A 27219-nucleotide genomic window follows, 5' to 3' on the forward strand; every position below is an offset into this window, starting at 1 on the left:
ACCCTCACAAAACAAAATACAGACTACGTTGTATTTGATGAAAGATGTTTAAAATCTTTATACTGAATCCTCAAGGTATTACTGAGAAGAATTAAAATTTTCAAACATCATGCACAAAATATAACATATGTTAGGAAGTAAAACAAGTCTCAATAGATTTCAAAGGGTTGAAATCATACAGAACTTTCTCTGATCACCACGAAATTGAACTGAAGTAACAAAAGATAACTTTTTAAATGCCCAAATATTAGAGAACTAAATAATACACATCTAAATATTCCTTTGATCAAAGAAGAAATCACAATGGAAACTGGAAAATATGTTGAACTAATGAAATAATGAGAAAATAACATCAAAATTTGTGAGATGCAGCTAAATGAATGCTCAGAGAGAAAGTTAGTACACCAAATACATATAGCAGAAAATAAGAAAAGTTTAAAATCAATTATCTAAACTTCTACCTCAAAAAAGTTAGAAAAACAGAAGCAAATTAAATCCAAAGAAAGTACAAGTGAAGAAATAATAAAGATAAGAACAGAGGTCAGGGACTTCCCTGGTGGTCCAGTGGGTAAGACTCTGTGTTCCCAATGCAGGGGGCCTGGGTTCGATCCCTGGTCAAGGAACTAGATCCCACACGCATGCTGCAACTAAGAGTTCACATGCCACAGCTAAGAAGCCCGACTTCTGCAGCTAAGAGTTCACGTGCCGCAACGAAGATCCCGCATGCCATAACTAAGACCCAGTGCAACCTAAATAAAGAAATATTTTTATTTTTATTTATTTATTTATTTTTTTGCTGTACACGGGCCTCTCACTGTTGTGGCCTCTCCCGTTGCGGAGCACAGGCTCCGGACGCGCAGGCTCAATGGCCATGGCTCACGGGCCCAGCCGCTCCGCGGCACGTGGGATCTTCCCAGACCGGGGCATGAACCCGTGTCCCCTGCATCGGCAGGCAGACTCTCAACCACTGCGCCACCAGGGAAGCCCATAAATAAATATTTTTAAAAAACAGAGGTTAATGAACTAGAAAACAGATGAACAAATAAGAAAATCCACCCCTTCCCCCAGGAATAAATTAGGAGTTTGGAATTAACAGATACACACTACTACATATAAAATAGATAAACAACAAGGACTTACTGTATAGCACAGGGAACTATATTCAATATCTTACAATAACCTGTAATGGAAAAAAATCTGAAAAAGAATATATATATATATAGAGAGAGGTAACTCAATCTCTTTGCTGTACACCTGAAACTAACATAATATTGTAAATCACTATACTTCAAAAAAACAGAAAAATAGAAAGAGAATCCCTCCCTCCCCCAAAACACCGGCTTTTTAAAAAAAGTAATAGAATTGTTACACCCTAGCAAAATTGTTTTTAGAAAAACATAAATTACCAACAACAGAAACAAAAAGGGTGATACCAATAGTTTCTTACCAAAATAAAAGGGTATAAAAAGTATTGTATGAAAAACTTCATGGCAATAAATTTAATTATTCAGAAGAAATAGATTTCCTGAAAAATATGACTTTCCAAAACTGACACAAGAAAAAAAATCGGAAATCTGTATAGTCCTATGTTGGTAGAAGAAAACAGTTGAATCTGTAAGTTAAAACCGTCCTATAAAGAAAATCTCCAAGGTTATACAGCTGCACTGGTGAATTCTATAAAACATTTAAGGAAGAAGTAATACCAATTTTACAAAGCCACAGTAATTAAAATAGCATAGTCTTGGCTAAGGATGCACAAATAAATCAATGGAACAGAATAGTAAGAAATAATCCCTGCTATAGACTGAATGTTTGTGTCTCCCCAAAATTCATATGTTGAAACCTACCCCCCAATGGGTTGGTATTTAGAAGTGGGGCCTTTGGAAGGTGATTAGATAATGAGAATAGAGCCCTCACAAATGGGACTAGAGCACATAGAAAAGAGACTCCAGAGAGAGCCTTCATCTCTTCCACTATGTGAGGTTACAGGTCCATGAAGCAGGAAGTGGGCTCTTGCCAGACACCAAATCTGCCAGCACCTTGCTCTTGGACTTCCCAGCCTCCAGACTCTGTGAGAAATAAATTTCTATAGTTTATAAGCCACCCAGTCTATGGTATTCTGTTATAGCAGCCCAAACAGACTAAGATAAGCCCATACCTCTACAGTCAGTTGATTTTTAATAAAGATGCCAAAGTAATTCAATGGAGAAAGGGAAGTCTTTTTTTAATGGTGCTAAGTAATTGCAGAACTATGTGGAAAAAACTGACCCCTTTGCCCACATCATACACAAAAATTAATTTGATATGGATCGTAGACCTAAATGCGAAAGCTAAAGTTTCTAGAAGGAAACATAGAGAATAATTTCACAACCTTAGGGTAGAGGTAGGAAAAGATGTCTTAGAACAGAAAATGTACTAACCTCTTTGGTCAGTACCTTTAGAAAGAAAATGATAAATGATTTGGTCAAAAATTTTAAACTTCTCATCTAAAGATAATGTTAAGAGAGTGAAATGCCAGACTGGAAGACAGTCTTGGTACACAGATAACTGACAAAAGACTTGTATCCACAATATACAAAGAACCCCTACAGATCAACAATAAAATGCCAACCCAATAAAAATAGGACACTTCAAAGAAGAAACTACTTTGAAAGTCTCTTATCAAGTTAGATATACATATATGCTATGGCACAGTAATCCTACTTCTATGTATTTACCCAAGAGAAATGAAAGTTATCTCTACAAAAAGACGTGTACATGAATATTCTAATGAACTTCATTTATAATAGCAAAAAACTAAAAACAACTCAAAGTATCTAATTAGGAAAGTAGATAAACAAATTGTGGTATATTCATACAATGGAACATTAGTAATAAAAAGGAAGGAATGACTGATCCAAGTAATATCACAAAATAGATGAAGCTCAAAATGATCATGTAATTTTACCAGGTACAAAAGATAACATTGGTTGATGTGAGGACGAAAGAAGCGTAGGAAGCTCCAGGCCCTCATTTCCACACAGAAACACCAAGTAAACATCATACCGACCTAAGTAGTTTTGTGAGAACTCTAGAAACCAGTTAAGGATCTGCAGCAGCCAACTGAATGCACAATCAAGAAACAGCCGCACTCAAAACATTCCAAAGGAAAATTTCGTGGCATTTTTGATCACGCTTGCCCGCCCCCACCCAGGCTACCTCAGAGAGAGGAAGTCAATTCCTGATCTCTCCCTTAGGGCGGAAGGAAGTTGTCTACACTGTTCTGACTTGTCTGGGGGCTATTGGAGGGTCTGTTTTTTCTCCCCTGACTCAGAGTGCTGGTGGATTAGTTTGGGTATCAGATTGGAGGCTGATGATTGCAGTGTGGTGCAGGCACCGTGGAGAGCCTCAGGGGGATTTCTGACCTGTGGGTACCTGGGGGCAAGAGACTGTGGGTGGAGGAATACAGTAGAACAGCCAAGGCCCTGAGAAGAAGAAGGGTGAGACTCTTAGGGACATAAGATACTTTGAAAAGCAGCTGTGTATATAGAGGAATTAGGGGGAAAAGCACACACACAGGCCCAAGGAAGATGTACCACCCGAGGAGATCCTGAGCCCTCATGCTGCACTGATTAGGGGACTGACACCTGCACGGAGTAAGGCCGCAAAGACCGGGAGAGGTATCTGATTGTCAAATGCCCAGTTTTCAACAGATGCATGACCCATTTAAAGAAAAAATAAATCTCCAGAAAATGATCCTAAAGAAAGGCTTCAAATTTACCTGACAAACACTTTGAAACAATTGTCTTAGTGATTCAGCTTGATAACCTAAATAGGAACACATACAGAGAACTAAAGGAAATCAGGAAATCAATATATGAACAAAATGAAAATATCTACAAGAGAGAGAAATTATAGAGATCCAGTTTCTGGTCTAGCATATCAGGAGCTTGAAAGTTGTCCCTGTGTCCTAACAAGTAAAAAACTAAATGGACCAAAAATCAACAACTCTTCTTAGATCCATTAGAGAAGTGAGGTCACAGGGCAAATTGCTGACCCATAAATCAGAGAGACAGACAAGTAGATCCAGACAATCAGAACTCACCAAAGCAGAAACCCATGAATAGAAACTTCTGTGGGAGCTAGTATCAGGGTAAGAATCCTAAACTGACACTGATGAATTGCTGGAGGCTCAGTGTGGAAAAGTCTGAGAGTTTAAAACTCCAGAAGGGATCATTCTTAGATGGGTGTGTTACCGAGTCCAAGCTCGCTCTGCTCACTGCCCAACAGGCCAATACGTGCCAATAAATCAGGAGACGAGGTGTTGAGGTAAGGAATACGACTTTATTTTGAAAGCCAGCAGACAGAGAAGAGGTTTTATCAGGGTTTGGATGCCAGTTTTTTTTTTTATAGAACAGAGATGGGGAGGAGATGAAGAAGTAAAGGGAAAAATTCGTAAGATTTGCAAATGTCCCGTGGAATGGCCAGCCTCGGGGAGGGGATGTGTTAGTTTCTTCTTTCTTGCAGCCATCCACAGGTGGACAGGGTCAGGGTGCTTCCCTAAACAAAGGCACTTTGGTTTAACATTCCGGCAGAGGGACAGGGTTCCCTGAGGCAGACCATTGTGTATAGACAGTATCCTCTGAGTGAACAAAAGCAACAGGAAGCAAAGGTTAAAGTACAAGAAACAGATCCAACGTGTGGTCAACGTGTGGTCAGATTTGACTCGTCCCTGTTACAGGTGTGCTTGTGATTTTGTGCGTTTAATCTCCAGGAGCCTTACCAGTTACTTATAGTATGGATTAGAGAAAAAAAATTGCCTGGTGATTACAACAGAGGGAGGGGGAAAGGAACCATTTTGAAATATGCCAGAGCAGTCTGTTCTTAACAAAGCCTGCCCTCAAGAGAACTACCTCAACAAAGCATAACGTATTGGAGCTTTATCAGAGCATAACCAACCTGAATGAAGGGAAATAATGCCAGCCCCTCTAGCCATCCTGTCCCACATAAAGGAGGGGGAAAGCTGTGAAGTTCACAGCTCAGGGGTACAGTCTCCCTAAAAGACTGAGAACTAATATTTCATGGTCTATGGAATGCTACCCATCCCTCAACACCTTACCACCACATCTGTAAATGCTTATTTACCACAGATTGTTTTATCCAGTACAACATTTTTGTCTTTCAACAAAAATTACAAGGTATACTATGAGAAATAAATATTGCCTGCCACATCAGTAAACAAAGGATGTCACCGTCCTCAGCAATTGCAACTCTCCATGAGCCGGTGAGCCCTGAGGGGACTCAGGAAGGAAACAGAGAATACCTGCCGTGTAGCAGCCATCAGACTGCAGCCACTCCCTTGGGTGAGCCCTGAGGAAACTCAGGATGTAGAAACACAGGATACTGGCCCCAGATAACCGAGGTGCATATCAACGAAATGATTTCAGTAATCCCAGAGTCTTGCATCTTCCCATACATAGAAAAGCGATAAATTCCTTAACTTGATCCATCTCGTTTTCTTTAATTAACAATAATCTTTTGATGTTCAGACGACTTGCCCTTTGTTGCAAAACTCCTATATATTCTAGTTCCTGCCTTGTCTCATCAGAGCACTTTTCTCAGGGTTACTTGAGATGCTGCCTCCTGGACTTGAAGTCCTCAGTTAGTCCACTGAAGAAAGCATAATTCTCAACTTTTAGGCTGTATATATATATATATATAACATATATATATACTTTTAGTCGACAACTAAAAGACAAAAAAAAAACCCAGTTTGAAGAGACTGAGCAAGCATCAGAACCAGACTCAGATACGGCAAGAATGTTGGGATTATCAGGTTAGGAATTTTTTTTAAACTATGATTAATATGCTAAGGGGACATTGTTAAAGTACTCTATTTCCTTTCCTTATTTGGTCAAAAATGTATGTGAGGGTTTATTTACGGGCTTTTTATTCTATTCCACTGGTCTGTATGCCTGTCTTTTTTTTTTTTTTTTTTTTTGCTGTTTTATTTTTTATTTTTTATTTTTTATTAGTTTCTGCTTTATAACAAAGTGAATCAGTCATACATATACATCTGTTCCCACATCCCTTCCCTCATGCATCTCCCTCCCTCCCACCCTCCCCATCCCACCCCTCCAGGCGGTCACAAAGCACCGAGCTGATCTCCCTGTGCTCTGCGTGTATGCCTGTCTTTATGCCAGTACCACAGTGTTGTGATTACTGTATGTCATAATTACTGTAGCTTTATAGTAATTTTTTGAAATCAATTGGACCTGAAGAAATATACAGAACACTGCAATCAACAACAGCAGAATACACATTTTTCTCAAGTGAACAGGAAACATTCTCCAGGATAAACCACTTTCACCACTTCTCTTCACCATAGTACTGGAAGACTTGCCCAGAGCAGTTAGGCAAAAAAAAAAAAAAAAAAAAAAAAAATCCAAAATAAAAAGGAAGAAGTAAAATTATCTGTTTGTAGATGACATGATCTTACCTGTAGGAAACCTAAAGATCCCATTTTAAAAAACTGTTAGAAGTAATAAAACAATTCAGCAGAGTTGCAAGATACAAAATTAACACATTAAAAAGTCAGTTGCATTTACATACACTAAAAATGAACAATCCGGAAAAAGGAAATTAAGAAAGCAATTCCATTTACAATAGCATCGAAAAGAACAAGATACTTAGGAATAAACTAAATGAAGAAGGCAAAAGTCTTGTACACTTAAAACCACAAAACTTTGCTAAAAGAAATTAAAGAAGGAACAAATATATGAAAAGACATCTCATGTTCATGAATTGGAAGACAATTTTTTTTCAGTTTTATTGAGATATAACTGACATACAGCTCTATATAAGTTTAAGGTGTACCTCATAATGGCTTAAAATACGTGCACTGCAAAATGATTACCACAGTAAGTATAGTTAATATCCATCTCTTCATATAGTTGCAAAAAAAAAAAACCAAAGAAAAAAATGTCCTTGTGATAGAACTTTTAGGGTCTACTCTCAAATATAGTTAACAGCAGTGTTAACTATAGTCATGCTGTACATTACCTCCCCAGTACTGATTTAGCTTATAACTGGAAGATTGTACCTTTTGACCCCCTTCATCTAATTGCTCTACATCCAAGCCTCTGCCTCTAGTAACCACAAATCTGATTTTTTTCTGTTTTATTTGTTTGGTTTTTGTTTTTGTTCTTTTTAGATTTCACATATAAGTGAGATCATAAAATATTTTGTCTTTCTCTTTCACTTAGCATAATGACCTCAAGTTTTATCCATGTTGTTGCAAAGGGCAGGACTTCTTTCTTTTTTGTTGCTGAATAGTATTCCATTATATATATATATTATATATGTATTATATATATGTATATATACCAAATTTCCATTCATCTGTCGAGGTACACTTAGGTTATTTCCATGTCTTGGCTATTGTCTATGTCTCTTTGACATAGCGATTTTGTTTCCTCTGAATATATACCCAAAGGCAGATTTGCTGAATAGTATGGTAGTTCTAATTTTAATTTTTTGAGGAACATCCATACTGTTTTCCATATTGGCTGTACCAGTTTACATTCCCATGAACAGTGCACCAGGGTTTCCTTTTCTCTGAGTCCTCCCCAACATTTGTTATCTCTTGTCTTTTTTTTTTTTTTGCTGTACGCAGGCCTCTCACTGTTGTGGCCTCTCCCGTTGCAGAGCACAGGCTCCGGACGCGCAGGCTCAGCGGCCAAGGCTCACGGGCCCAGCCGCTCCGTGGCCTGTGGGATCTTCCTGGACCGGGGCGCGAACCCGCGTCCCCTGCATCAGCAGGCGGACTCTCAACCACTGCGCCACCAGGGAAGCCCTCTCCAGCTTCTTTAAGTCTAACGAAATGGGTCTTGAAATTACCACGTTTTCTTCTGGAAGTATCTTTCAAAGTCCTTGTTCAGTGCTTTCGACTGTCAGCTGTTGATTTACTTCTTCACTCTTTGAGGTCTTGTCATACACATGCATGCTTAGGAGTCAATCAAGTATGTGAGAGGAGTTTAATACAGATTACAGGGCTCCCCTTCAGGGTTTGAGCCTTCCCCGCAGTCCTGGAGCCCAAGCCAGTGAGACTTCAGCTTTCCAGCTGAGCTCTGTCTGTTCATCCTGGAGTGCTGTGCATCCTGGGGTGCTCTTAGAGAAAGCCATGTAAATGTGGGTTTCAAATAATGTGGTTTCCTTCTCAATATACCCTGAATTTTCTGCTTTTGTTCATTCTCTAGTACCTTTTTAAAAAACATTTTGTCCAGAGTTTATTATTGGCATAAATTTTCGTCTAATAATGCTCTCCTCTGCCGTCACCAGAACCAGCAATCTTACTCAATACTTTAAAGATGTTGTTCCAGTTTCTCTTGCCTTGATTCATATGATATGTCAGTATCACTCTTATCATTGTTACCCTGTATGTAATGTATTTCTTTTCCTCAGGCTGCCTTTTAGGATTTTCTCTTTTCTTTTCTTTTTAGCAGTTTGACTATGATGGACCTAGGTATGGTTTTGTTTGTCTTTATCTAATTTGAGATTCATTCACCTTCTTGGATCTGCGGGTTCATGTTTTTCATCAAATCTGGAAAATTTTAGGCCATTCTTTCTTTTTTTTTTGGGGGGGGGTGTGCATGTGTGCGTGCTAATTTAACCACACAAATATTCATTTATACAGTAAGGAAACCCTCTTCACCTGCATCTCCTCCCAGGCACCATGAGGCCCCACCACAAACACCCAGCCACTGTCCACCCAGGTGGACGAGGCAGCTACTGCTGCTCCAGATTCACCCAAGGAAGCAAAGAAAAGGCCAGGCAGGGAGTCAGCTTGCATTTCTGGGCCCTGGCAACCCTGCCACCCTCTCCTGCTGGGGCTCACATTGAATTTGGGGAGGCGTTTATTCTTATGCCCACCTCCCACCTTGGCCACCCGCAGGCCACACCAGCTGTCATGGTGAGGTTCTCTTTTGGCTGGAAGGGTCTTTGATGGACTTAAGGTTACAGCCACTCCTTGCTGGGGGAAGAGAAGGCCGTTTCTTGTAGAAAAATGCCCTGAATTCAACTGTCCCCATGGCGAAAAGAATAAATGCATGCATGAGTGCACACACATCCACACACACCTCACCCTGTGCACACAGATAGGCTCCTCTCAAACCTGAGCCCCTCTGCCTCCCCCACTGGGCTCAGGTCCTTAAGGATGGTGCCTGCCTCACCTCGTGGGTGCCCGACACTGGTGGTCCTGCCCAGAGGCAGCCTGCCATTTGGGAAAGAGTCCGAGGAACTGAGACTACCGAGGCTGAGAGGGTAGCCTCTGCCGCCCCACTAGGCAGGGCAGAAGAGGGGCTCTAGGACTTGCTCAGAGCCCAAACCAGCGAGAAGAGGCAGGACGAATGGTACTAAGGGCCGCCAGGCCCTGGGAGGACCACAGACTCCTTCCGGCCCGACTCCATGGCTTGCGCTCGCTCTGGCCTCTGCAAGGGGCTCACCTCTCCAAAGATGTGTACAGAAAGGGTTTGCTCTTGAGAGGGAAGCCAGCATGCTTGGGACAATTACCTTGCTGGGTAAGATTGCCTAAAAGCAAGAGGAGGAGCAGGGCCCTTGTGGCAGGGCCAGACCCACCGACGGTGACCACGAAGCCACCGCTGAATAACGGGAAAGGGGAAGGGGCACCCAGTGTGAAGGTGTGGCGCTTTGAGGGCTATCAAGTGAGGAGAACAGCTTGGCACGTACGGGTTCCAGGGCAGCAACAAACACAAGGCAATCGTGAGCCTCCTTGGCTTGGAGCTGTGGCAGCGTGGGCACCTGGTAGGGACTCCCCTCTGCTGTTGGAAATGGGGTGCTCTTTGTGTGCAAAGAAAGTAGGTGCTCCAGCGTGAGCCCTAGTCCAGCCCTAGACCCAGTGGCACTGCCCTCTCAGCAGGCTGGCTCCACCCTCCCCCAGGCAGGGCTTCTTCAGGGGACCAATGTTTATTCCCCCTTTTATTTGGGGGGAGGTGTGGAGGCAAAGGGGGGATTTCATACAAGCTTTTCTCTCACAATCAAGCTTTGAAAAACCAACAGTCCTAGAAAAGGGTGAGGAGGAACAAACGACACATATTTTTGGAACTCAGACACCCAGACAGAGACAGACAGGCACCCCACACCCAGGCTTGCTTGTGTCACACTCCCGGGGTGGGTGGGGTGTGGTAACAGGCAGGCGACCCTGCAACTGCACCCTAGATCCATGTCCCCGGGTACCAAACCAACCAGGACTCAGCCATTATTCCTTTTCTGTTTTTAATATTTATTTATTTATTTGGCTGTGCCGGGTCTTAGTTGCGGCACGCGGGATCTTTTATTTGCAGCATGTGGGATCTAGTTCCCTGACCAGGGACGGAACCCAGGCCCCCTGCATTGGGAGCGTGGAGTCTTAACCATTGGACCACCAGGGAAGTCCCTCAGCCATTATTTCTTAAAATATTTCTCTGGCACATTCTGTCTTTTCCTTCTGGGTCATCAATTACATGTATGTTAGATTATATTATCACACAAAATTAATGATACTTTTTCATTCCCAATTTTTCTCTTTCTTCCTGTAATTTTTAGTAATGTCTTCAAGTTTATTAACCTTTTTGTTTTCAGTCTCAGCAGATTTGCTGATAAATCCATCTAATAAATTTTAAAATTTCGGGAGGTATATTTTAGGGTTTTTTTTAGACTTTCCATTTCTCTACTTGAAATACCTGTCTTCTTCACCATGTATGTCATCTGTTCCTGCAAATGCTTCAACACATTCATAAAATTATTTCAAAGTACTTGCCTGGTAATTTTAATAACTGAATTAACTGTGGGTGTGCTTCTATTGACTATGTTTTTCCTTGATTATGGGTCCCATTTTGTTATATAGGGTGATACTTAGTTACACGTCTTCTAAGTTTTAAAATGGTAATCTAGATATTGTCTATAAAAAGAACATTGGACACTGTAGTATAACATTGCTTTATTTAATTTCCTAGAGAATGCAATTCTGTCCTTGTGATACTGTGTTTTATAATAAGAAATATATATTTGGTCTTTATCCCTGTTCCTGACAAAGAGCTCCTAAAATCCTTAGGATTTCCTGTGATGAGAGCAATAAAGGTGTCTCTTGTTAATTTTTTAGTACCACTGTAAACATTTTGTCTAGACTTTATCACTACTGGTAAAAATATGAGTCCGATATGCACTACTCTGCCATCATTAGAACCTGCAGTCTTTCTCAACACTTTAAAGACATTTTTCCAGTTTCCTTTTGTTAATGAGGTGCCTTTTGGAAAGCCCCTAGCCTAGGTAACCTAAGGAGGGCAGTTTGTCACCAGAGGAACCAACCATGTGATTAGAGTGGAGAGGGGCTGGAGATCTGAGTTCACCACCAATGGCCAATAATTTAATCAAGCACGTCTATGTGATGAAGCCTCCATAAAAACCTAAAAAGGATGGGCTTCAGAGAGCTTCCAGGTTAGTGCACACATGGAGGTGCTGGGAGAGTGCTGCGCTCAGAGAGCATGGAAGCTCCGCACCTTTTCCCCATGCATTGCCCTATGCTTCTCTTCCATCTGGCTGCTGCTAAATTATATTCTTTCATAATAAACTGGTCATCTAGTAAGTAAAATGCTTCTCTGAGTTCTGTGAGCCATCCTAGCAAATCAAACCCAAGGAGGGGATCGTGGGCACCTCCGATTTACAGCTGATCAGTCAGAAGAGCAGGTGACAACCCGGACTTGTGACTGGCATCTGAAGTGGGGTACACAGCAGTACTGTAGGACTGAGCCCTTAACCTGTGGGATCTGACACTATCTGCAGGTGGACAGTGTCAGAACTGAGTTGAATTATAAGACAGCCAGTTGGTGTCAGAATTGTAGTGTGGGGAAAAACACACACATCAGAATGGGAGTGTCAGAATCTGAGTCCTATATTTGGTGACAGGAAAGGATTCTACAGATTCCTCCTAGGTTTGAACTGAATTGCAGCTGAGCTGCACTAATCATATTGAACCTGTGGTTCCCAATCTCTAGCCTCTAATACCACCACCTCTTTAATCTTGTGAATATTTGAACTAGGAGGGGTTGGGCTGCAGTTTCAGATACTTTTGGTTCACATTTGGATTTGGCTTTGACAGGGCTCCAGAATACAATCACTCTGAGAAGGCACAGGACTACTACACTCCCAGCTTTTTATCTACTGCCACCTTCTCAGCAAAATTTGGGCAAGACTGGGGGAAAAAATTGTTGGGATAAGTGACTGATCTTTCATTCACAGCTTTCACATTCCAGTCCATCCTACCAGACCACACTGCTTGTCAAAGACTCAACTGGTTTCTTCTCAACTGTATATTCTCTCCATCTACAGCACATGAAGTCCTACTGCAAACTCACACCTGCACCATTCATCCCTCTCAGGGTATGGAAGTTGCATAGCTCTTTGCTCTCTTGGGAAGGGCTTTTTTCTCTTTGGAATTCAGTTCAAGGTTTCAGTATAGACAGTCTGTACTAAGCCCATACAAAGGTACAATTTTATTTTGCCTTGTTTTTTTCTTGTTAACCACAGAAATGAAGGTCTTTAGTGTCTTAACCCAAAGTGGAAGTATGTAGGGCATTTTCTGAGACAGAGAATTTGGATCAGGTCTCAGATCAATCTCTGATAAAAGTGAATAAGCGTAGGTAAATTATATCTCAGTATTTGAAAAAGACTGGAACTCTAGGTACCTTAACTCAATTCTCAGTCTCCTTGCAACTCAGTGTGACATGTAGGACAGATGCTTGCCCACTGCTTCCTCTCTTCCTCTGTGGGCTGAAAGGTAGTCAGAGGGCTGTCAGCTGGCCTTGGCTATTCAAACAAGGGCAACATCATGGGCAATAAGACGCCAGAAGGGACCTCTGTCCTCACCCTCATTGTGTAGAACCACTCGGCCACCTTGAATCCCACTTGGACCTCTGCACTATCACGGGAGAGAAATGAGCTTCTCTTTCCTCATGGAAATGTGTTCTGGTCTCTTTGTTACAGAAGTTAAGCCTATGTTCTAACTCAATGGTCTTCAAACATTTTCTCTTAAATAAAAATTTTAGAAATCTGTATCCCCACACACATTTTAAAGTTGACATGTTTTTTATATTTTAAAACTTTGCAAAGGCTATAGTTTCTGCTCTATTGGTTTATCTCAAATGCTTTCAATACGTCTTCATTAAATTTTTAAAGCTACACATTACCTATGCAATTTATGCCAAATATTCCCCAGTTTAACGTCATTGCCAAACCAGTCCTCATTGGCAAAACCATTCTCTGACTGAAGTAATGAGCTAAGTCAGATTACTTCCTATCAGAAAATGTCTGACTTCATTTTTAAATTTCATAGGTGTTAGCCCAGAACAACCATGTCACTTCTGAATCCTCATTCTAGGATTGGTAGATAGAGATTCCCTTAAATTTTCCATACCCATAAAATACCTGGAGAGTCTTCATGTACCCCAGGGTACAAAAACTCCAATTGGAAGGCCACCTCCGAGTAGAGTAGCACACACAGTTTTAGCCCTGGCAGTGGCACCAGCTTCCTGTCCACAGGGGCTCCTCCTGGACTCCCCTCTCCACCCAACTACCTCTCCGAGCCTGTCTCCTGACACGCCCCTTGCTCTCTGTGCACCAGCCACCCAGGTCTTGCTTTGTCCTGGACACACCAGGCTCATTCTTCCCATCCCCACCTTTTACATGACTGATAAGACAGGACGTTCAAACGTCACCTCTCAAGGAGGCTTTCCTGGATCTGTTCACATGGGAAATCACTCCCAAGTTGATCTTACACATTATATTTTACATCAAGATAATTCTAGATGGAACAAACAGTTAAATATAAAAATGAAAACTTAAAAGTTCCTAAGGGAAATAATGTGAAATTTTATAAAATCTTGGAGTGGAGAGGACTTTTCTTAAATTTTATTTTGTTTTAATGACAAGTTGTATGGTATACTTTCAAAGTTCTCTTCTGGTTCTTAAAATTTTATGGAGTGAAAAGTATCTTGTGCATAAACTCAGAGTCACAGTGGATAGGTGCCAGACTGTGGCTTATTTACTGGTACCATATCTGAGAGGCCTGTTTCTAGAGTAATTCATCTACTTTAAATGGGAGACTTATTTTGGTTATTGGTAAGCCAGGTTTTTCAGAACAAATTTTTCATTGAAAACAACTAAATATACTGATTAAAATATGCTTTAGAAATCTTAACTTCTTAAGCACACCTGACAAAATAGTAAGGAACATTCCAACAGCTAAAAGAAAGCAAGAACCTTGACAGAGGCAAAGGGGTGAACTGGAGACAACTTATCCTAAAGATATTTGACAATCCAGGTGAAATTAAGCCTGGGGCAAGAGGCTCATATACTTGGGTGTCTATATTTAAGTTAATCAAGTTAACAAACTAATAAATAAAGTATGTTTTATCTTCTTACTTGACAATTATATCTTCATAAGAACAAAACTGAAAGTCATTAAAATATGAAGGACTACTTATAGCACATATTAAGTTCTGTTGATTGGGCAAGCAATGCTGGGGTAATAAAATAAAAGCATAAATATTTTACAACTTCAAATATTTCATTAAATTTATTTTTTGTCTTGATTTCAGCAAATCATTTGTTATGTACATAAGGATTTTTTCCTATAATTACATTCTACTAACAGTAACATCAATCTTCCTTATTTTAAGGACATTTTCTCCTGTCCTAGTTCTAGCCACCATTTTAGTGGAGGTTCTGGCCAGGGAAAGTGCATGTGAAAATGAAATAAGTCATTCATATTGGAAGGAAGTAAAACTATCTCTATTTGCAGTTGGCATGATCTTGTATACAGAAAATCCTAAGGAACAGACATACACGCACATTAGTGCTAATAAGCAAGTTCGGAGAAGTTGTAGGATACAAGATGACCATATAAAACCTGTATTTGTTTCTGTACACTTGCAATGACCAACTAAAAAATAAAATGAAGAAAACAAATCCACTTCCAATAGCATCAAAAATAATAAAAGTCATACATTTGATAATAATATGACTAGCACACTAAAAAATAAATAAAAACATTGTTAAAAAAAATTAGAGAAGACCTAACTAGAGACATCCCATGTTCATGGATTAGAAATTAAATATTGTGAAAATGGCAGTACTCTCCCAATTGATCTACAGATTGAATGGAATCCCTAGCAAAATTCCAACTGCCTTTTTTTTTTGCAGAAATTGACAAGCTGATCCTAAAATCCATATTGAAATGCAAATGATCCAGAACAGCCAAAACAATCTTGAAAAAGAACAAAACTGGAGGAATCATACTCCCTGACTTGAAAACTTACTACACAGCTACAATAATCAAGACACTCTGGTAGTGTCATAAGGATGGACACATAGATGAATGAAATAAAACTGAGAACCCATACATCTATAGTTAAATGGTTTTTGACAAGGGCGCCAAGACAATTCAATGGAAAATAAGTCTTTTCAACAAATCATGCTGCAACCAGACCCCTAACCTCATACCTGTTATAAGGCCTAAAACTTCATGTGCTGCCTTTACATCTTTGAGCCTCACAGGGCCTTAGAAAGGCCTAATCATGAGTTCCCTTGCTCTCTAGAAACATCCCCCACCCAGCTAGCTCTCCTATCAACTGAACCAGCTGCACCCTACCTGGTCCTCAATCTAACAGGTTTCACTTCCTTGCCAACCACAGAATCATCCAAACCAATCACATCCACCACCTCCACCTCTAATTACTATTGGGGTTGGCCAAAAAGTTTGTTTAGGTTTTTCCATAACATCTTATAGAAAAACCCAAACAATCTTTTTGGCCAACCTTACAAAGCTGCCTCCTGCAGCCCCTGCTTGTTCATTCCATTCACATTGCGGTCTGAGAGCATACTCTGTATAATTTCTATTTTTAAAAACTTGTTAAGGTGTAGTTTATGGCCAAAAATGTGGCCTATCATGCTGAATGTTCTATAAGTTTGAATTGTATTCTGTTGAAGTAATTTAAAAATGACTATTTGATCCAGTTCAGTTCAACCATGTCCTTACTGAGTTTCCATCTCTCTACTTACATTGCCTATCTGTTCTTGTATGGCATCCACTTTTTCCATTAGAGCCCTTAGCGTATTAATCATAGTTGTTTTAGTTGTTTTAAGTCCCCAGTCTAATAATTCCAACACTTCTGCCAAATCTGAATCCAGTTCTGATGCTTGCTGTCTCTTCAAACTGTTCTTTTGCTTTTTGATAGAAGCTGGACATGACGTGCTGGGTAAAAGGAAATGAGGCAAACAGGCCTTTAGTGTGACATTTTAAGTTTATCTGGGTAGCAGTTAGACTGTTTTACCATTTGCTGTAGCGGTAGGTGTCAGAAGCTACAATTTCCTCTGGTGTCCTGGTTTCTGTATCCTATTGTAGTCAGGTTTCCCTGGAGACTTCTTATTAAATAAGGTTTTAGCTTACAGTTGTAATTCATTGTATTCCCGTTACACAGAAGCCCTACTGGTGGGTCAGCAAGGTGTGGAGGAGGAAAAGCATTTTGTATACTATGATGAGCTACGATTAGCTCTCAGTCTTGTGAGCCTGTGCCCCCGTGCTATGACCTTTACAAGTGCTTCTCAGTTATCTCCTCCCTCCACCCGCTACACACACACACACACAAACACACACACACACTCTCTCTCTCTCTCTTAGGTGACACAGAAAGACTAGAAGGGGCTGGAATTCGGTGTTTCCCTTCCTCCAGGTTCATTAGACTCTGGTAAGAGTTTCCCTCTACTCAGCCTGGCTAAAAACAGAATTCTCTGGGCATATTACAAAATGGACACTATTCTCTTCCTCGTGCCAGAAACACAAGAGGATTTCTCTCTGATCTTCACTGTGAAAACCTGGTAGTCCTCCTAAAACTCACAAAAGTATGCCCCATCCCTCAAGTCTGGGCCCCCTGGAGTTTTTAACTCAGAGTCTTGTCCACATTGAGCCTCTAGCAATTTGTCAATTATGATTAAAGTTTCCTTAGCTTGGTTCTGGCTCCTGAAGAGGTTTCTGCTGTTGCTCTGGTATAATGTGATTCTCTATGTCTGCTTGTGTCTCCAATTTTGGGGGCAGCAGTTTGCCCTCTGACCTCAAGTCTGATGGATCTAAGAAGGGCTATTGATCTTCATTTTGTTCAGCTTTTTTCTTGTTCCAAGGATGGGAGTGATCACTTCCAAGCTCCTAACATGCCCAACTGGAAAACCATAAGATTAAAGGTCCAAACAGAACCAGAAGAAAAATTAAGTAAAAGAGATGCCCTCTATTCCACACAGAGGAGAAGGCAATTTAATGTACATCACAGCATTAACTTTCCTACACAAACTAGTTAAGGAGCAGTTCTTACTTAGAGTTAGTGTAAAAGTCCTTTATTTAGATGACTCAAGAATCCCCTGATGAGTGTAGCTGATGTGCTGGTGCACTGCTAGCAGACAGCTGCAGTGTCGCTGCTCCTGGGGTGGCCTCAGCTGGAGAGGTCATGCTTGCCCTAGGGACCCACAACCAAGGACTGAGGAAGGTGGGGGATAGAAGCCTATTGTCTCAGCCCTGCAGGGCTGGCTTTTCTCTCCAGCCAGTTCATCGCCTTTTCCCTTCCTCCCACTGGGCACTCTGCATCTTGGAGGCTCCTTCCCAAAGAAACCAACTGGTGACACTCTGTGAAGTCTATTCTTCCCCCAATTTAAACTTTGCTAATCTTCCCTTGGAAACTCTTAAAGTCATGAGAAAAGAGAAAATACAGTATAAAATCAGTCTAAGGTAACAACAAATTCCAAATACTCATTTTTTAAAATGAAAATATTTACTTTCCTAAATATCCTATAAATAAATGTATCTTCTATCCCAGGTTTAGAAACACTGATAATAAACATAATTCAGTTTATGAAAGAATTATGTTTTGGTATGTTTGATGTGATGATTTTTGCTATGCATAAAGAACTTTACCAAAAGAGCCAGGCCATCATTGTTTGAACCTTGACTCCATCAGGACTGCTTTATGCGAGCATATGCTTCCATCAGTTTCTACAGGGTTTTGACTTAAAGCACCAGATCAAGAAATACTTCTCATATCTTATAGCTGTTAGGTTATACTGCAATGTTTTCTTGAGACCTGGAAGTAACTATTCATCCCTGGCATTTGAAGGCCTCCTCAGTGAATTTCTTCCAAGACTTCAGAGTAAAGCCTGAGACCTGGGCTCGTTCCCAGGAGGGCTTATTAGCAAACTTTGCCATCTGCATGCAGGCAATGCTGATGCTGTAAAACGACTGAGATTGGGCAGGGGCCCCTGGTGCTCAGCTCTGAGGCTATGTGGACTTTAGTAGTTGTTTTTAAAAAATAAGTAGTAAGGGCTTCCCTGGTGGAACAGTGGTTGGGAGTCCGCCTGCCGATGCAGGGGACACGGGTTCGTGCCCTGGTCCAGGAGGATCCCGTGTGCCGCGGAGTGGCTGGGCCCGTGCGCCATGGCCGCTGAGCCTGCACATCTGGAGTCTGTGCTCCGCAACGGGAGAGGCCACAACAGTGAGAGGCCCGTGTACCGCAAAAAAAAAAGTAGTAAATATAGTGCTGAGTCATAAATGCTAGAGACATGCCAAGAAGTATATAAAGAAAATGTAGGAAAACTGAACAGTAAATATAGTTTTAATTAATTGTGGTTAGCTCACAAAAGCCATACAATAGGATGTATCAACAGCTGGCTTTTACATTTATTGACATTGGTGGAAGCTATTTTCCATTTTGGAACTTCCCAGGCATACAAAAAAAACACAGAACTTCTGTGACTAAGCAAAAGGGGAATAAAGTGCTTTAATTTATTTTTAATATTAATAATTACATTTTCAAAAACAAATATTTTACATTTAAAGGTATCAATACCATAAATCTATAGCTTATAGTAGGAAATGTAAGTGTAAACAGCCTATACACATTCTGCATTATTGATACAGTTTTATATGCATAACCCGATATACTAACCAATAATCTCCAAAGAAAACACATAAAACCGACTTGTCTAGACAGTAGACAACAGTTTAAAAACAAACCAAAATAGACTCCCGTTTCGCAGCTGCATGTGGTAGAAATGTATATGTATGAAGATTAAATCTGAGGCGTTTACTACACTGAAGATATTTGCTCCATGCCAGCCATGAGTGACAGTGCTAGAGATTCCACTGTGGGAAGAATAAAAATGGGTTAATAAAATAGGTTTAAATGTTTGAAAATGGCTAAATAGGCTCTAATAAATGTCTTGAAAAGTATTGAGACATTTTCGATTTTTAATTAAAATACTCATTATTTTTAACATATAATAAAGATGATAATCTTCATTTATTAAATACAATTGAGAAAGTATGATTTATTTCTATTTCAGATCATTTTAGTTTTGAAAACAAAAAAAATCTGGGCATTACACTGAACAAATCACATTTTTCAAAATGTCATAAAATCTGGCCTCAATTCATAACAAAACGTCATGTTCTGAGCTCTGAGTGGAATCCCCTTGCGTGACAGTCACCCAGTGCAAAAACGGACAAGTGTATCGATGTTTCCTCTAGCACATTTCTAACACAGTATGGTTTTTTTTTGGCCAAGGGTAAAAATGGGGGAGGCCGAGAGGTGGCAGTAGGGGCTTACAACAGTAATTTGTTTTTAAACACTTGCGTAATAAACAAATGCCTTTTCGTTGCAGAAGAGTCACTGACACAGGAATACAGGGATCTAAGTAAGCACTGTGAGATCAGAACTTTCTCTGTTTTCCTGCCTGGCCGGCCCCCAGCTTCTTCACCACTTACGCAGAGCCGTCGGGGAGGGCTGGGGGTCGGGAGGACTGGCTCTGCGTGCGGTCCTCTAGGATTCCAGTCTGCCACGCCAACAACGGGTTTCTCTATCCTGGCAAAGATTATGAGCCTCTGGCCGGTCACTGCCCCACCTACCTTAACTGTGGGTGCAGCAGGTCAGCACTGAAGGGCTCATCTCATCCCAGAATTTATTTAGACTTCTTTGCATTCACAACTTTCTGATGATATGTTTTTGTTTGTTTATTCTATGTTCACTCGTTACTCTAACAGTATTTTAAAAAATGTTCAGCTACTTTTAATGAGCATATCACAATTTGAACATACAGAAATAGGGAACAAATTAGCCCTGTATACTTTTCCCAAAAAAGCTCTGCAAGAGATACTACTTAGTCCTTTGTGTCTGTATATTAAATGACTGTCTTCTCTCCATGACTCACCCCACAGACCTCTGTCTGCTTCACACACTGTCTGTGTACTGAACCATCAGGCCTGCATTTCCTTGTGTAAGAGGCAGCCTTGGGAATTTTAAAATTGCTAAAAAAACAAAAAACAGGGCTTCCCTGGTGGCGCAGTGGTTGAGAGTCTGCCTGCCGATGCAGGGGACACGGGTTTGTGCCCTGGTCTGGGAAGATCCCACATGCCATGGAGCGGCTGGGCCCGTGAGCCATGGCCGCTGAGCCTGCGCATCTGGAGCCTGTGCTCCGCAACGGGAGAGGCCACAACAGTGAGAGGCCCGTGTACCACAAAAACAAACAAACAAAAAACAAACACCCCCCACCCCCGCAGACCCTATCTTTTGAAAAGGAATAGTTACAAAGGCTACACGTGACAGTGAAGTGTGACTGAAACCTATTCTGCCATCTGCTTTACTTAACGATGGTTTTAGAAATCCACTGGTGTAACACATGATATACTAGAAAGCAAAATCTTCAATCTCGATGTTTTACATCTGATTCACTCACCCCACTGTAATTTGGTAAAAACAATTCAACTGCTGAGGGACTTTCCAGGTTCGAAGTGGTGAAAAATTCTAATTCTTCATGAGATCAGTACCAAAACAATAACAGGTAGACTTAGTTACCAGAAAATATAAAAGCAGCAATATTTTAACATAATACTCACAATGGGGAAAGGATCCTCTACAGACAGCTTTGTTTAAAACGGTTACCAGAAACATATGGCAGTTTTTAAAATCAGACTCCATTTTCTCTATAGATTCCATTCTAGGAAAGAAAGTAAATTTCAATTTAGGTAAATGCATAAGGAGTTACTAGGTAGGCTATGAAATACCTTGGGAGTAATTTCAAATGTGCTTCAGTTTAATTATCCTAACTCTAAAGAGTCTAAAATAAAATATAAAATTTCCTGCCAAACTTTCAAAGAGTCTGAAGGAAAGTGTCATTAGGATACAAAACTGCTGCTTTAGGATGGTAGTGAGTTCTAGAGTGAGGATAACTGGGGATATTCCCTTTTCTATTGTACAGTTCTATACTTTTACTTTCCACAAGCACACCTTCTTTGAAATAAACAGCACATTAAAGATAGAAAACCTTACATTTTAAACTTATTAAAAAACTTGTTATTATGGGAAATAGCAAACACCCATACCCAGCTTCAGTAGTCACCCCCCTGCAGGCAGTCCCACTTATACCCTTAGCCTCATATCTTTAGAAGCAAAGTTGAGACATCATAGCATTTCAGTCATAAATATTTCAGTGTGTACACAGTGAAGATAAATACTCCTTTAAAATCATAGCCACCATACCATTTGCTTAAAAATTTCACCTTGCTTTAAAATTTTTTCACTTTCTGCTTCAAATGTTAATCAAGATCAGTTAATTTCCATAAACTGTGATGGTTAATATGCCTCTTAAGTCCTCCTCACCCCCTTGTTGAAGAAACAGTTCAATTTTAGCCAAGTATATGCAGCAGTGTTATTACCTTCTCCTCCACCTGACAGTGACATGGAGGGAGAAGTCTGCTGCACACACTTGAGACAGCAATAATAAAGTAAGACTTCTGTTTTCATCCCTGCAATGAGGAATTTCATCTACCATCTTTCACCCCTGTAATGAGGAATTTTATCTACCAACGAGGAATTTTTATCTACCATTTAGAGTATTTGGACACAGCCGTATGTTAAGATTTTAGATTAGTGCTATAATGAACTTCTGGCTCCGTACTAACGCCAACTAAGTACAAGCTATTATCCCAACAGCCCAGTCAACCAGACTTGCTCTTTTAAATATATTTCAAGGAAGTAATAATAGCAGCATTACATTAATTTTATAAACAAGACGGAACAAACTATTGAGCTGCACATTCAAGGTAACGGTAGATGATGGTACTCTGGATAGGAAGAAAGAGCTCCTGGGTCCTCTGACTTTCTATGTGATAGGTGTGGATAATAAACACCCTAAAAGTAAAATATACAATCATTCTTTTAGAGCTCTCTAAAATATAATTTTGGACTAGGATCTAGCATGATGTCCAGAATTTGGTTTAAAGTAATCGAGTGAATGGGAGTGGGCGTGGGCAGTAAACACAAAACAGAACTGTCACTGGCATCTGCTGAGGTGGAGTGGTGGACCCTGGGGTCTGCTATGCTCCCCGCCCACTTCTGTGTGTGCTCGAAGGCATCCAGTAACAACAATTTAGCAAACCTATACAACAGGAATGTAATTTAAGGGTATTTGCTTGTTCTAATCAAAAGACTTCAGATTTTTCTTGTTTTACCGCTCAGAAAAGAATTGCATAATTCTTGATGTTGCCTAGTTTAGATGAACAAATTCAATTCTTCAATGCTTTCCATAATTATAAGTGCATGTGATGTGTTGCCAAGAAGAAAAATAGGCTCCCAGAATGAAGCCAGCTAAAAGTGAAACTGAAATGGTCACAGCACAGAGGCCCCACAAGCTGCGTACTTACTGCCACGCCCCCAGGCCAGCCTGCCAACCGTCTGCAAACATGAGGGCCAAGTTCAACACCTTCATGATGGCTTCCTTCACAAAACTGACCTGGAGGGAAAGCCATGGAAGAACATAGGCTCTGTGACCATGTTTGGACACTGACACCAACACTTTCACCTAATTTAAATGAGTCACAGAAAAAGCTCAGTGCAATCACTGCCTTCTAGGTATAAGGGTACTAGGCTCTGAACAAAATGCACTTGGAATCGGGCCACACGCCTACTGCACCCACAGTACAGGTATATCAGCAGCAGAGTCTGACCAACAGAGCCAGCAAGCTACCATTTCCTGGGACAGCCATTTGAATTCACCAGTGAAACGGGGCAAGTTATTCCAATGGCTGTAAGATGACTTAATCCCATATATTCATATCAAGCTGGACACATTTCCTGACCAAAGCACTATTATTCCATAACCGCAGATAAAACTGTCTTATTGAATCCAAACACAGTGCTGAGTGCAGACTGTCACAATCAAGTTGTCAGCTGTTTCTCTTATATGTAATTTCCAGTCATAAGGCACAAATTTGTAACCTATTTGATCTGGTCCTTCCTTAAAGAATAGTTTGCAGATCAGAAGCTTAATAAGTATAAAATTCTAAAGTAGAGAGACAACTTCCCTTGGTTGGCTTCATTCTTGCCTCAGTGGCCAAGTTCACAGGTGACACCTCACGTACCTTTTCTCTCAGCAGACATCGATCATGGATGGTTGACAAGTATCTATAGTGAATTTTAATCAACTGATCTAAATCCTTGGCTTCTTCGACTTGATGTTGAAACTCCAGCCCTGTACTGTGAAGAATCTTGAAAGAGAAAGATGACAAATTTAATCAATAGATTTTTTTCTTTGAGAACTAATGTGCCACACACAGAACTTTTTTACCAACCTCTTCTACATTCACTTGCACAGGGAGGGGATGCCTCACTCTGGACTACCAGGCTGCTCCTGTGTGGAGGGGCGAGTATATGAACTGTACAGGATATGCACTGATTTTTTAAAAAACGTCACCAGGTAAATAGAATTTATATGTTTTAATAAATTCCACTGCTTACATAATGGTCTTTCTTTAAAAGGAACATCACTGTACTTCAAGTAGAAAACAAAAAACAAATTAAACAAAAACTTAACTACCATGGTAGAGAGTAAATGGTAAACTACCATTTACTCTCAACAACTGAGGGCTTAAGGTTGGCCCTCTGAAGGCCCCCAGTGCACGGGAAACAGAGAGCACCTCTGCCACGTGTATCATGTCTAAAACACAGGCTTCAAAGGCTCACCTCATCCAATCCAAAGTGGGTTCTCAGAACCTATCTACCAGAACGACTACCGGTTTCTTTTAGCAAAACCATTATAACCCCAATGGGTACCGTCCTCGAGTAACCTGCTACTGTTCAAACATCTGAACTCCTCTCCAGAAGTTCCTCTAGAACTGGTTTTAGTATGTGTAAGAAAAGCAGTTTTATTTACTCTACGAGTTACTTTTTTTTTTTAATTTTTTTTTTAATTTTATTTATTTTTGGCTGCATTGGGTCTTCATTGCTGCACGCGGGCTTTCTCTAGTTGTGGAGAGCGGGGGCTACTCTTCATTGTGGTGCACAGTCTTCTCATTGCGGTGGCTTCTCTTGTTGCAGAGCACGGGCTCTAGGCACGCGGGCTTCAGTAGTTGTGGCGCACGGGCTCAGTAGTTGTGGCTCATGGGCTCTAGAGCGCAGGCTCAGTAGTTGTGGCTCACGGGCTTAGTTGCTCCGCGTCATGTAGGATCTTCCCGGACCAGGGCTCGAACCCGTGTCCCCTGCGCTAGCAGGCGGATTCTTAACCACTGTGCCACCAGGGAAGTCCTACGAGTTACTTCTTATATTTAAGAAAAAAGTATATAATCTGGCTGCATTTTCCTCCTTACACCCCACACTAGCCTGACAGATTTGTTTTTAGGCTTCCATTACAAAAAATTGAAGCCATTTTCCAGGGACAGCCCTGTTCCCACTGGTGACATTTAAAGGACTACGTGGCAAGTTCTGATGGCAGGTCCACAAGAGGAGCTCTGGGTGTGTCATCCCAAGGGGTCGCTAGACAGGAGAGACACAGTGTCTGGATACATGTGCTCTGGCATGTTTTAAAAAACACGTCCCCCTGCTGCCATGTTATTTTATGATCAAGTCTTTAGTATGTGCTATCTTCCCATTTACAGTCTGTAAGTATTTTGTGGGCTTGTTTGTATTTATAAATATATTACAAGTAAATTCTCCATGAACAGATGTATACACGGTGACAGAACTGAGTGGATGGACAGACACGAACCCTGGTCATGATGTAGTTGTGTAGGCTGTTCACAAAGTGCATGAGCTTCACTCTTAAGAGGAACATACGATGAATCTGCTGTCTTACTGGCTCCTTCTGTGCTCCAAAATTAGCAGCTGTGTCTTGTCCACCGAAAAGTCCTTCAAGTTGTGGTTTTTCAGAATGACTAGCTAGTTCTGTAAAGGAACGAAGAGGGTGGGAAGAGCCTCCACTCAGACCCCACATGCACCACTGCACGGAGCAGGACTTGTAATGGCATGGTCGTCGGCCCTGTAAAGGGCACTCGGCTGGATGCACAGCAGGGACCCCATTCTCCCTATCTGGAAGGTGAAGCAGTTAAAGCTGCCATATCACCTTGATTATCACTGTCACAGATGTATATGTATGACTGATTCACTTTGTTATAAAGCAGAAACTAATTAAAAAATATATATATAAAAACAAAGTCCCATTAACTTGTCATTAAAACTTTTTCACATAACCTAAGAATTTTTATTCTGGCTAAATTCCTAATTTAGTTCTTGTATTTCAAATTAACTGTACTCATTCAGGGAAGTTAATTCTGATGTCTGTAAAGCTACTGCCATAAATACATATCATTTTGGCACTTGTGTATACATAAAAAAATGACCTAAGACTACCAACCTTTTTTTCAGTGCTAAAATTAAATTATAATTTATCTGTTGAAAACAAATCTTACCACCAAATAGTAAAACATCCAGACTATATTTTGCCCATTTTATTTGCAATAAGAGAAGAAACACCTGATTATAAATTTTTTGACATTCCAAACTTATAACAATGTCCACAGGCCATGGGACCTATGAAAACAAAAACAGAAAATTAGAATAGAAGGTAACCTATTACTCATATGTCTCAATTTTTTTTTTTTTTTTGGCTGTGCCACACAGTCTGTGGGATCTTAGTTCCCCGACCAGGGATTGAACCCGCGCCCCCTACATTGGAAGTGCGGAGTCTCAACCACTGGACCGCCAGGGAAGTCCCCTGTATGCCTTAATTTTAATAGAAAATATTCTCACACAGAGTATCAGCACATACCTTATAGCTCAGGGTCAGACCATCTAAGATATGAACAGGGAGTTTCTTCTTAGCTGTGTCAACATTTTCAAAAGATATAGATAGACTAGATAAAGAAATATAAGTTTTAGTTATTTAGCACTTTGAGTTATTTAATTTATATATTCCAAAAAGACATTTCATAAAAGGAATGCAGATATTCCATATTTTTCTAAGCATATATTCCAGAATAGAAATCAGGTTTTAGAAATAAAGAAGGGGGGCAAAATTTTTAAATAATGGGTTTAGCTATAAAAAAGAAGATACTTATAGTAAATTACTTAGGAAAAAAGACAAAGTCAGGGAAGGTTAACTGTATTTGGCAGGTGCCTAGTCCTGGTAGAGTTCAGCGAGAGGCTCAGGAGACGGACCCTCTGTTGGGGGTGGCAGGAGAGAGGGTGGGGAGAGAGAGAGAGAGAGAGAGGGAGAGGGAGTGTGTGTGTCTGGTGGCGGGAGAGGCTGTTCTCACCCCGGAGAGCAGGCATATGCAAGTGTGTGGGCAAGAATGGGGTCTGGAAGTGAGAGAGCGGCATGGACATATATACACTACCAAGTGTGAAACCGACAGCTGGTGGGAGGCAGCCGCATAGCACAGGGAGATCAGCTCGGTGCTTTGTGACCACCTAGAGGGGTGGGATAGGGAGGGTGGGAGGGAGGGAGGCGTAGGAGGGAAGAGATATGGGGATATATGTATGTGTGTGGCTGATTCGCTTTGTTATGGGGCAGAAAGTAACACACCATTGTAAAGCAATTGTACTCCAATAAAGATGTTAAAAAAAAAAAAAAAAAAGAACGGGGTCTGCTTCTAAAGCAAAGGTATCACACATGGCTTCATCCACTCTTCCCCAACTAGTTTGAGCGTGACTCTCAATAGAATGCAGCTACCGTAGGGCATGGAAACATTCCTGAGCCAGGCACTTATTTCCTTCACTCCTCAGAGCAGTTCTGTCACTGGGCTGAGAAAGGACGTGACTCTCCCAGGATACAGAGGCATCTGTGATGATGCCTGGATGCAGCCCACGGAAGGTTAAC

At 40.8% G+C, this 27219-nt stretch overlaps 1 protein-coding gene across 1 annotated transcript in view; it reads right to left on the minus strand.

The window, feature by feature from the left end:
• Positions 1–9478: 9478 nt before the first annotated feature.
• Positions 9479–27219, minus strand: part of TUBGCP5 (tubulin gamma complex component 5) — a gene marked incomplete at both ends in the record, with an annotated part of 66717 nt that continues 48976 nt past the window's right edge. Inside the window, 8 exons of the mRNA XM_079710717.1 lie at positions 9479–9638; positions 19162–19216; positions 20966–21066; positions 22772–22860; positions 23489–23614; positions 25111–25286; positions 25811–25931; positions 26170–26254. Of these exons, the coding sequence (XP_079566843.1) occupies positions 9479–9638; positions 19162–19216; positions 20966–21066; positions 22772–22860; positions 23489–23614; positions 25111–25286; positions 25811–25931; positions 26170–26254 (913 nt within the window). The remainder of the gene's footprint in view (positions 9639–19161; positions 19217–20965; positions 21067–22771; positions 22861–23488; positions 23615–25110; positions 25287–25810; positions 25932–26169; positions 26255–27219) is intronic.

The sequence above is a fragment of the Hyperoodon ampullatus genome (genome assembly GCF_949752795.1).
Source record: "Hyperoodon ampullatus genome assembly, chromosome: 8".
Classification (NCBI taxonomy): domain Eukaryota; kingdom Metazoa; phylum Chordata; class Mammalia; order Artiodactyla; family Ziphiidae; genus Hyperoodon; species Hyperoodon ampullatus.